The sequence below is a fragment of the Meles meles genome, chromosome 8, assembly GCF_922984935.1.
Source record: "Meles meles chromosome 8, mMelMel3.1 paternal haplotype, whole genome shotgun sequence".
NCBI lineage: Eukaryota > Metazoa > Chordata > Mammalia > Carnivora > Mustelidae > Meles > Meles meles.
In genome coordinates, this window is record NC_060073.1 from 117,993,893 (window position 1) to 118,006,337 (window position 12,445).

Genomic DNA, 12,445 nt, shown 5'->3' on the forward strand with positions numbered 1-12,445 from the left:
GAGACAATGTGATCAGCCTTCTTTCTGGTGATTTTCAAACTTTTTGATCATGCCCCATAGAAATGCCTTTTATATTCTTATGGGTGTGTATTTGAACCAAAATATTCATAAAACAATGTTATTTTCTGCCATGACCTCTGATAATTAAATCTCAAAGCTATTGTAGTCCCTTCAATTTATGGAAAAAATAATGTTGAAGAACAGAGGATTTTTAGAGCAGTGAAAGCAGTCCATGCAACACCCTACGGATAAGTTACGTTTCATCACATATTTGTCCAAAGCCACAGAATGTACAACACCAAGAATGAACCATAATGTAGCCTTCATATGTGCCCTGTGTAATCAACTGTGTACCGTACTGTAAGCTTTGAGTGATTACAATGTGTCAATGTATGATCACCTGTTGTAACCAATACACCACTGTATTTGGCCCTGTTGATAATGGCAGAGGCTACCCCTGTGTCTGGGCAAAGTATACAGGACAACTTCGTAGTTTCCATTCAGTTTTGCTGTGAACCTAAAAGTTCTCTGAAAAAATGAAGTCTTAATAGAAAGAAGTAATCATGCTGTTCTTGAAATTGACCTCACAGCCCACAAACCTGCAGTTTGTGAAACACAAAAGTCCAGGAGATGAACCACATGAATCTTTGCACGTATGGAAAGAAAACCCGAATCCTAGTCTCTGTTGGTAATTGAGTAATTGTCTGAGTAACCGAGTAATTGTCAAGTGTCTATTTTCCTGAACTTCCTGCCCTTCTCAGCTGCTGCTGGCTCTGTTTATCTGGGTATCACTGACTTCTCATACCCCATTCCTTCAGGGGCTGGAAGGCATAAAAGAGACTAGTAAATGTCTCTTCTAGGTCTCATCAGTGAGCAGCTGAGAAATTATGTAAATTTGGATTTTAATTCAGCTACAAAGCTAAATACTAAAATTATTTCACATAATTCTCACCACAACCATACAGACTAAAAACCGCTACCCTCCTTTCTGAAGTAGAAACACAGGGGCTCAAGAGGTCCAGTGGTTTGCCCAAGGTGACAAGGCTAGTAAGCTGCCAGCCCAGACCCGCTCCTGTTCCAAATGTATTCCTTACACTGGGGAGGCAGAGACGTGAGGCCAAAACTCCTAGAATCCAGAGTTCGTTCCTCTGGACCTTTGAGCTCCCAGATCCTGAGAAGAGGGAGGCCCAAAGGCCTGATGCTCCCTGCCTCTTGCTGTGGACCATGAAGAAAAAGAATGTAATGTTCTCACAGTGTTACCTTGCCAGGATGCCCCTGCTCGGCCCCAGCCTGACCTTTAGCCGCTTCTGTTGTGCGCGGGGTGGGGGTGGCATACAAGGGCACCCCTAACCATTTCTGATACCCTTCCCCCACGTGGGGCCATCGCAGCTAGAGCCGCATGAGATAAGGGGGATCTCTGTCCCCTCCCACCCTGGGCCAATCACCTTGACTCAGCTAAGCTCACGCTGGAGCCCGGAGCTCACAGGAAGCTCAGAGTCAAGCTCCTCTACCTTGCGGTGTCCCACTTTCTCACCGAGTGACACCCTGAGTAAGCAGAATCTGGTTCTGGCCCAACTCCAGGCCTCATCCCCAACCGCCCCCAGCACCAGGGCATGAGTTCTGCCACCTGGGCAGGGACTAGCTGGCCACCCTGGGAGCAGGGCTGGGACTTGAACCCCTCCCCCTCCTCCGCCCCCTGGCTCCCGGTGTCCCGTCACTCGGGCTGGCGGACCCAGCCGGGCTGACCCCAGGCAGGTGGGGAGAGCCAGGTCCCCCCTCCCACCACCGCACGGGGGCCTGCCGGGGGCGGGGCGCAGCGCGCGCCTCGGCGCTGGGGGGCCGCGGGGCCGGCGGAGGACGCGGCCGCTCTGCGCGCTGGGGCGCCCGCCCGCCCGGGACGCCGCCCCCGCCGCCTGTGCTGCCGCCGCCGGCCGCCGGAGGGGGCGGACCGGCGTCAACCTGTTGTGGGTCCCGCCACCCTCCGTCGGCCTGCGGCTGCACAAGGAAGTGCGGCGCCCACACGCGCTCCGAAAGCTGGGCATGCAGGAAGTGCGCGCCCCGCGCGGCCACTAGCTCCGCGGCCCGGCCCTCGCGCGGGAGCGCAGGCGGCGACAGCGCGGCGTCCGGCCCGGCGGCCCCGGCTTTCTCCTGCGGCCACGCGGTCCCCGGCTCGCGGCTCCCAATGCGCCCGCTCGGCCTCGTCTACACTCTGGTCTGCGCCAACTTTTGCAGCTATCGGGCCGCGTCTGCAGCCCCGCAGAGCGCATCCATCAAAGCTCTGCGCAACGCCAACTTCAGGCGAGATGGTGAGAGATTCACATTTCATTTTCTTTAGTTTTTGAAAAGAAATCCCGTTGTTGTTGTCGTCGTGGTCACCGTTACTTCTTTTAAGAAACTTTTTCCTACGGAGCCTTCAGCAGGCTTCGTGGAGGCGGGGCGGGGGCGGGGGTGGGGGCGTCTCGTGCCTGCCCGCATTCCGGAGTGGGCCGGGGGCTGCGGGGGGCCACAGCCCCACAGCCCCGGGGGGGCCACAAGGGTCAGGTGGCTCCTGTGCTGCTCCCCAGAGCACTCCTTCCTGCGCTGTAGTCACTGACCCTGGGTCCCGGCGCTGCAGAAAGTTGCAGCCTGCGCCGCCCCTCGGCCGGGCTCTTAACCTTTCGGACTGGAAACTCGGATAGACTGGGCGCTTATGATAGGCGGGGGGACTCAGGGGTGGCTCTTTCTGGATGATCTATTTTATTTTTATTGTATCAGTAGGAGGACAGGGAATGGTGTCCTTCAGTCCTGCAGCCGTTTCTGGAACAGAGAACTTTTATTTATTTGGGAGAGATGGAGGAGTGCAGCGTTCCCCCTTTATGTCCCCAAAGTGCATTTCCCACGGGGGGGTGCAGCTGGGGCTCAGAAGCTCCGAGTCTGGGAGACTGCGACAGCCGGGGTCTCTTAAGTACCGCAGGGGGACCTGGCTCCTGCCGTTAGGTTCCCCGCACAGAGGCTTCCCAACTGTTGCAAGGAGCAGGGCTGTTTAGTCTGCTAACCTCAGCAAGGTCCCAGGCAGGCCTGTTTGTTTTCCTTTGCTTTAGAGGACACCTGGGTCAGTGGGTCCCAAAGACTTGAATTGAGCTTATTTCGTGTCTGGGCTTCCACCAAGGTCGGGACTTGATTTATTCTTTAATTCTCAACTACAACTCATGTTGCCAGTAATTTGAAGCTGTTTGTATCATCTACCTGAAGTGACCCATAGGTTTTTGTTTTTTTCCTTCATTGATACTATCTTCTTTGCGTCTGCCTGCTGAGGGGTCTAACACATCCCCCAAAGAGCTCTCCACTGTTCTTAATGGCTTCAGTGTCTGAGTTGGTAAAATATGTCCTCCTGTATATTCATAGTAGCCATCTTACTCCCTTACCAGTTTCTCTCTTGCTGTGACCTTAATTTGGACTTTACTGCAAGGCTTTTGAACTTTGAAACGACAATAAAAGCCTACTATATTTTGTGATGACAAGTAAGCTGTGGATTGCAGTGTGCTCAGGTCCTAAGAGGTGCGCTGGGTGTGTGGAGAGGGCCCAGGGAAGCCTCAGGGTCACTTCCGGGCCCAAAGATGTTCCTGTGTTTCCAGAATTACTTTATCACAGTGTTTTTATGTAAAAGATTCCAGCAGTGGCTTGCCCTCCGTCTTAGTTAAAGCACAGAATTTTCTTACTAAAACTTAAAAAAAGGTTCAGGCTCAAGACCAAAATTTTATAGTTTTGCTTTCCTCATTAATGTTTCCACCAGGGACGATCTTCTCCTAGTCGAGTTTTAGATTTGTTAACATTTGCACTCTGTATGCCCTCTTAGCTGTGTAGAATAAAATGCCATGTATAACTTGCATGACTTCATAGCCATAATTTTGTAATCCTCAGCCTCCAAGTATCAGTTACAAGATGTCAAGGACGGAAAGCAAAAAGTATGTAACCATTGCCTGGTAACCCAAGATTCCAACTAAAACCAAGTCATGCAGCTCATTTTTTTTTTTTTTTAAAGAATGCTCTCCTTTTATTTTTCATTGTTAAAACTCTGTGCATCTGTCTAGTCTATATGATAAAAACTTTATCTTATCAGAATTTTGAAAACCACCCCGGATTGCATTATTCATATTTTAGTTAAAGCTGTTTTGCAGTTACTAATAGCACACACATGCACACACATTTTAATTAATTTGGATGACTCAACAATTTCTTCAATGTCACTCTAATTTTGCAAACAAAACTAGGAGGGGGGAAAGGTTAGATAAAGAAAAAATTGTCATGTACAGATGGGAAAAAAATAATACTCGTAATGGGTTGTTCATTTGGGGAATTTTCAAAAGCCATCTTATTCTTAAGTGTTACAGAGCATGCATTCTTTTTTTTTTTTAAAGATTTTATTCATTTACTTGACAGACAGAGATCACAAGTAGACAGAGAGGCAGGCAGAGAGAGAGGAAGGGAAGCAGGCTCCATGCTGAGCAGAGAGCCCGATGCGGGGCTCGATCCCAGGACCCTGAGATCATGACCTGAGCTGAAGGCAGAGGCTTAACCCACTGCGCCACCCAGGTGCCCCCAGAGCATGCATTCTTAAAGAGAGACAAAATTGCCCCAAAGTAGCAAAATCAGATCTTAGAGGGTGAAAAAAACCTTAAATACTACAATGGTTTGTGATCCTCCAAAGAGCCAATCTATATAAAGAGGTAGACTGTGTATCTGTAGTGTGAACATCTCACAGGGAGGGGACATGATTAGAAAAACAAGTCTAAATGGGCTCGTGAAGGGAGGATTGATGATAAAGAAAAAAAAATTGAGAAACACTGCCATACAGTTTTGCTGAGAGAGTAAGAATAAAGGGTCTTTGGAAAAGTCTAGACATCATCTGCAAAATCTTAATCACAACAGTTGGGTTGTTGAGAGAAAGTACTAATGTATTAAATTAAAACCCTTGTTCTGATTCCAGACATTTTAACTGGTTCCCCCAAAGTTCCTTTCTTAAGGAAGACAATAGTCCAGTTCTTTCGACTATCAGGTTAAGAGAGGGTATAAGCCTGGAGAGGGCGTAGGCATAGACTGTAATAAGGGGAAATGTAGAAGATAAAAGTTTCCAAACATTAACTTAGGGTCCTTAGAAGATCAGGCCCTCTGGTTACAAGTGGTAGGAAGTCACAATAAAAAATTAGCCATGACCCTTGGATGGGGTTTTAGGAACTGGTATCTAATGATAAACTATCTTTATTCACAGTTAAGTGCCATCAATTTGTTCCCGCAGACCCTGTTAGCTGCCACCTAATGCTTGAGTCGAGATAAGGACTCACAGGACAGGCATCCTGTCATGGGCGTGGGATGTGCTGGATCCTGTCCAGCCTGACACACGAAAAACTTGTTTTCATTCTCTCTTTACCTGAGAGCTCCCAGTAGCTGGAATGGCTGGAAACCATATGAAAGTATTAGAGTGGATAGATGATAATCTCCTTCTACCCAGTGTGGGGGGCTACTCTGCTGCTGTCTCCTGGCCTTCCAGAACTCTCTATACAATATATTCTTATTGTAAAGGGGTATTTACAGACCCGTTTCCAGCACCTGCAGAAGGGCTCAAGGCGAGCCAATGGGGGGTGAATTTGGTCCCTGTCTCTAGGAAGAAACTAGAAGGATACTAGAAGGAAACTAAGAAGGATAAAAGCATCATATTTGCAAAAAAAACAGAATATTTACACTTCCTTATATCATATTTACTTTTGATGCCCGTTCCTGATCTGCCTCCCAGCAAAGTAAAGTCTTACTGGAGTAGCAGAATCCCTGTCTTCCTATTTCAGTGTCTGTGGAGATGGTATTTTGTAATAACTAGCCGGAGCTGGTGTTGCTCAGAGTGTGGATCGAGAAATGTAAAGGTAGCAATTAACTGACAGTATTACTTACTTATTTTAAAATTGAACTAGACAGAACTTCCTGCTGTGGGGCGGGGGTTAAGGATACAGACACAGTCTCCATTTTCTTGGCCTTTTGTTGTGTTGTGTGTGGCTTTCAGATGCTGTTGGGAAACGATTCTGAATTTAATGTTGCTTCTTGGCCTCCTTGTCTGTTATGTTATCATTACCTAGTGATAAGCCTGCAGGTTTACTAATGTGGTCTTAGATCTTTAAGGAGTCAAGCTTGTGTCTTAGATAATGTGGGTTTGTGTCATCAGTGATGACAAAGATTAGATCTTTTAGGGAAGGCGACAAAAGAGAGGACAATGTAAGCAAATAATGAGGGTTTATTTGTTTTTTTGAAGTAGCCTTGATCTGCATTATCCTCTCAAGACTCCCCTACATATAGGATATGCATTATTTGCAATAAACAAATTATGTTTAAAGTGTCTGAAAGCTGAGAATCAGATTAGTGTCAGATCTTGTGTTCTTCTGGGTTTAGATTTTCTGTTCAACTCTAAGGGCATTAAAGTTTCATCATCTCATGGAGCATCCTGGGGATGGCATATTTTAAATGTAACGTGGCTTTGACGTGCTCCTGTGGCTTACGATATTTAATATAGGTTCTTCTCAAGATGGGAGTTTAAACAAACGGACGGACATACACTCTGTAGAAGGAAATGCCACTAGGTTGTGAGTTACAGTAATGACATTGATTTTTGTCTACAGGATTTTCCCTTTCAGGGAATGAGAGCTAAACTTTATTGTTTTGGAACAGTATGGCCAACCAATGGAACAATGTCCCCACAGTCATTGATCTCTGATGACCAGTGATAAGCAAGCTGTCACATGGGTCTCTTGAGCATGCATGATCTCAACCCCTTCATTCTGCGTCTGGAAGGGTGTGTGTATTCATGCCTCTGTCCTTGAGAGCTGAGTCATAAGGCACATTGTCTCCCTTCTGGAACCACTCTTCAACTTTCCTTGCTGAATTGATCAGATCAGCTCAAAAAAGGTGCTTCCTGAGCATCTTAATAAAATACTTCCTTGTATTAAAATAAGGTGTGGCCGCTCTTAGCTCATCTATGCCCCCTCCTTTAGGCAGTGATTTGGTCCCTCACAAAGGAGTCAGCTGACTTACGGTGGAAGCCAAGCATGTTTGAGTTCTCTGTCCTTTCTTAAGGTTCTCTTTTTAGTCCGTTCCTTACTTGGTCTGGGCTGCCCTCTAAACATGAAAGGTGCAATGAATGTGCAGATAATTCTTTGTCCCAAGCTCTGCTGCTGACCCCCACTGTAACTTACTCATCTCTACACAATTCTTTTTTTTTTTTTATATTTTATTTGATAGAGAGAAATCACAACTAGGCAGAAAGGCAGGCAGAGAGAGAGGAAGGGAAGCAGGCTCCCCGCTGAGCAGAGAGCCCGATGCGGGGCTCGATCCCAGGACCCTGAGACCATGACCTGAGCCGAAGGCAGAGGCTTTAACCCACTGAGCCACCCAGGCGCCCCTACACAATTCTTTATTCTATCTCTAACCTTTGCCAATTGCTAAACTGGATGCATAGTTATCTAGCCCATTATGAATGAACCACAGGCGTGGTTCCTGCCTCCTTCCAGCCTATGGCCTCCTGGACGATAAAGACAAATGCATACCTCGTGCCAGTGTATTTCCATCGTGTTTCAGACCCATCTGAGCAAGTCCCGGGATTCTCCACCCCTTCTTCAACAGAACTATCCCACACGCATCTCTGCCTTTTTGCTTCACATATTTGAATCCATCAGAAGATTTTTAGTTGAAAAGTGTGAAGGCACAGTGGAGCGTGACAGTGGCTTTTATGGAGGAAATGCACGGGGTATGGGAACTCACAAGGAGCACCTGACCTAGATTTGAGGCATTGGGGAAGGCTTCCTGGAGGAACAAGTGCCTAAACTGGGAAATGAAGGGTGAGTAGGAGTTCGAAGTTGGGGATGGTGAGGAAGGAGGGGGGAGTTCGCTTGTGGGAGAGAGCGCTTGCCAAGGTTTGGAGATGAGAACCATCATCCTGTGTTCACTAAGCAGAGGTCTGGGAAGTAATGTTAGGGAGTTCGGCCATTATTCATAGGGTGGTGAGAAACCACTGAAAGAGTTAGTTTGGAGAAAGATAGGGCCTGTGCTAGTTTGAATACTGACTGCCCACGTTCCTGAGAAATCAACCAAGCCATGGCTGTGATCCGGAACAGTCTCCCTATTCCTCCACTGCCCATGGGACATGAACACGGGACCACTTAACTTTCAGCATGATTGTGGTGGACGTGACTGGTTTTCCTAGCCCGAACTTTCTAGAGGTGAGGTGCCAGTGTCCTGGGACATCACAGAAGTCCCCTTACCCTGGATGCCCCAGATTCTAGAGTCTGCTCCCTGGAACTGAGGTCTCATTCCGCTTATGTAGATAGGGAAAGCAGCCTGTCTGGTGTGTCTACATTTTAAGGTATTTCACACTTCTATATTTCAGAATTAATGCAATTTAAAAGAGAACATTTTTACCCTGACTTTTATGTGAAGGACAGTTTTGGCAAAAAGGTACAGGGGGATAATACATAATAGTCAAAAAGAAAGAATCCAAGACAGATACTGTGGCAAAAAAAAAAAAAAAAAAAAAAAAAAAAAAAAGTTCTCCCTCCTCACACAGTATTTCAGGACCAAGTGTAAGTCATAAATAAAGGAATAAGCCCAAGGATTTTTTTTTTTTTTTTCAGAATAAGAATGAAGTATGCCCTGTTTTTACAAGCGGTGATGCAGATAATAATATATCTTTTCTCTGCTGTTACCATGGTATGCTGACATCAATACATTAGCTTTAATATTGATAGATTAATATTGTACTTTTTTTTTGGTGCCATGTGCAGGTTAGTGGGTATTTTGTGTAATTGGGAGACAGGGGTGTCTCTGGAAACACTCTGGTACAGGCATAGGAGTTGTCTTTGATAGGAGGAGGGATGTTTTCTGATTTTAGGTTTTTTACTTGAGCACCTTTTTTGGTAGAGTGTTTAAGAAGATAGCTTTACAGGCAGCACTTTGCCTGCAAAAAGTGAGCCAGGCATGATTTGGAATCTTGGATCTTAAGATTCTTGATTTCTGGAATTTGGAGGCCAGCATGCCTTCTTGGGACTGAAGGAGCTCTGTGAAAGCACACACCAGGTGTGCTGAATGATACACTGTGTGAATTTGGGACAAGTCATTTCAGACCCAACAGGTTCTGCCTTTTACTGAGACAGGCAATCAATAATGTAGCACCAGCCCACTTTTATTTTTTAAATATTTTTTTTATTTGCTTATTTAAGAGAGGGAGTGCATAAGTGGGGGGAGGGAGGAGAGGGAGAGATAGAGTCTTAAGCAGACTCCCCGCTGACCTTGGAGCCCAACGAGGGGCTCAATCTTCTGACCCAAGCGGGTCAGATCATGGTCAAGATCATGACCCAAGTGGATTAGCATCCAATTCTAAACCAGATGAGCCCCCCCGCCCTACCCTGACACCCTAGCAATGGTCCACTTTTACAGACATCCTCTGCTATGTAAAATGCAACCGATTGAGCCGGGTAAGTACGTAACAAATCCATTTAAAGCCAACATCAGCGTTGCAGAGTTTATGAGTGAGTTCGCAAGTTCATGCGGTAGACACTAAAAGACGCTTTGCTTCTACTTTCCGCATAATTCCAGCCCCCTTGTGTGGCTGGTTCTTACATCCACAGCAGAGAGAGCAGGACTGGTTTGAGTCATGCACACTGTTGGTACAGAGAACTGACAGCTAGTAGTTTTTCTGCCTCTTTGTATTTCCACGCCTTGGAAAACAGTCATAAGATCTAATCAGGCATAGCTGGCTTTGGCTTCTATTGAACAAGGCCAAAAAAGTTCCAGCCTTCAAGGGACTGAATGTCTGTGCCCCCCCCCCCCGAAGAATTCGTACATTGAAATTCTAACTCCAGTGTGATGACCTTGGAGGTGGAGCCTTTGGGAGGTTATTAATGGTGTCAGCGCCCTTATACAAGGACTCCAGGGATGTCCCTCACCCTTTCTGCCACCTGAGGGAACAGTAAAAGGATATAGGATCTGCCTAAGCCTCAGTCTTGGTTCTTCCAGAACTGTGAGAAATAAACTTCTATTGTTTAAAACCCACTTGGTCTCTGGTGTTTTGTTGCTAGTCTGAATGGGCCAAGACGTGCCTCTCTTCACAGGAATTACTCTCTAGGGAATTACTGTATTACAGCCCAGGAATGTTGCTGATTTTTAAAATCATGACCTTGATTAAGGTGCCTTGAGGGCCCAGTCGGTTGAGCATCTGACTCTTGATTTTATGATCTCAGGGTCGTGAGGCCAAGCCCTGCATCTGGCTCTGTGCTTGGTAGGTAGTCTGCTGGGGATTTTCTCTCTCTCCCTCTAACTGCCTGCTCCCCGCCCCCCTTATAAATGTTCTCTCTCTGTCTTTTTCTCTTTAAAAAAATTAAATAAATGAAATAAAATTATGTCCTTGAGTCATAAAGGAAAGTTTAGATGATGTGTTTCATAGGTTTACCAGTTTACCAAGGTCCTAATGGGGATATTAGCTTAGATGTATATGGACCTCAACCAGAAAACGGGCATTTCTATGGCAACTTTGTGGAAGAGAATGATTGTAACCTGCATGATACTAAACACATTGTCATTCTTTTGGTAGTGACTAATAGATTTGTGTTGTCAAGAGGGAGATAAAGAGGGATTTTATTGGCACTTTGGATTAGACCATATTGGGGTCAGAATTCTTAATAACTTGAGTAAAGACATGGAAAACCCATCTGCTAAACTTGGGTATTTTAGCTGGAAACAATAGTTAGTGAGTTGGAGTAGATGCAGAGAGTCAGGTTTTTTCTGCAAAGGGCCAAATACTGAATATTTTAGACTTTCAGGCTATCAGGTCTCTCTTGCAATGATTTGACTCTGCCATTGCAGTATGAAAGTAGCCAAGAAATTACGTAAAAGAACAGGTGTGGTTGTGTTCATTCCAATCAAGCGTTATTCTCAGAAGCAGGCAGTGGGCCTACAGGCTGTAGTTTGCTGACTGCTGAATTAGGAAATCCATGTGCTCTTCTGTGGAAATGATGGGCTGATCCTATGAAATTTGACAGGAGTAAGTGAAAAAATCTAATTTTTTGGCTAGAAAACAAGAACAGCTATGTAATTACAGATCAGAATAACTTGGATTAACATCAGTTCATGCCTGGATGGATGGATGGATGGATGGATGGATGGATGGATGGATGATTGTATGGATAGATAGATAGATGGATAGATAGGTAGATGGCTGGCTGACTGAATGGCTGGCTGGCTGGCTGGTTGGACAGATGGAAGGATAGGTGGATGGATGGATAGGTGGGTGGATGGATGGATGGGTAGATGGATGGATGGATGGAAGGATGGATGGATAGGTAATTGGATGGATGGACAGGTAGATGGATGGATAGGTAGATGGATATATGGTTGGATAGATGGAAGGATGGGTGGATAGGTAGATGGATGGATGGGCAGGGAGATGGATGGTTGGATGGATAGGTAGATGGATATACTCGTCTATATCTGTCTGTATTGTCTAACTGGTTTAAACGAATACAGCTTATGCTTCAACCAACAGCATAGTTGCTAACCAACAATCACTGTTTAAACCTGGTATCGGCATTAACACTATGTCAGGATCAGGGAGGAAGCTGTGCTCTTTTAAGTCAGACTGTTCTAGTCCATCATGTATGAGGGTTTGTGGTCAGGGTCTCTCTCCTGTGGATGAATCTGCTGACTCCTTCAGTCCTATGACCTAAACCCACAGCTTACTACTCTTTTGTCTTTAAATATCCCCTTTTTACTGGCTTTGTCTCCTCAGCCACCATGTGTGGTCAACCTTCCTTGCCCCCTCCCACAATGGACACAAGCTGTTTTACCACTTTCCTGTTTTATCACCATATAAGCATCTTTGGTTTCACCACGACTCCCTGACTCCACCTCCTCTCCTCTTTGTCACCCACTGTGACCTGCAGCCACTCCCACGGCTCCCCTGAGCTGCTCTGGATGATGTCACTGTGATTTGCAGCCTCCTCTGTGATGGGCTGCTCTCGTCTTGAAACATGGTCAACCCTTGGCTTGACACTGTCTCTCCTTTGCCTTAACTGCTCCTAAGTGCCAGGTTTGAAATGGTGATAGATGTAAAGCCAGAACTAACACAGTACTTGTTTTTGGTTCCTTAGAGGAGCAAGCTTAGAGAAAGCCTCAAAAAGTGTATTTTTTGTGTTACTATCCCCGAAACATTTATGAATAATTAAAGAAGTAGCAACGATCTCTTAGAATGTAGTAGGGATTTTGTTAATATGGAAAGAGCACTCAAAGACTAAAAACATATATTAAACCTAGTAAGTGCTACAATTGCAATATTTTGGGGGAGAGAATGTATCTATGTATATATATGTATTTGTATATATTTGTGTATATATATGTCTGTATATATGTATGTATAAAAACTCAAAATGTTTTACAT

The 12,445-nt window shown here is 45.6% G+C and overlaps 1 protein-coding gene across 2 annotated transcripts in view; it reads left to right on the forward strand.

Moving 5' to 3' along the window:
* The first annotated feature begins 1,867 nt into the window (after positions 1-1,867).
* Positions 1,868-12,445, forward strand: part of PDGFD (platelet derived growth factor D) — a 218,029-nt gene continuing 207,451 nt past the window's right edge. For both annotated transcript variants that reach the window (XM_046017821.1, XM_046017822.1), the window contains exon 1: positions 1,868-2,306. In XM_046017821.1, the coding sequence (XP_045873777.1) occupies positions 2,183-2,306 (124 nt within the window). In that variant the 5' untranslated portion in view covers positions 1,868-2,182. The remainder of the gene's footprint in view (positions 2,307-12,445) is intronic.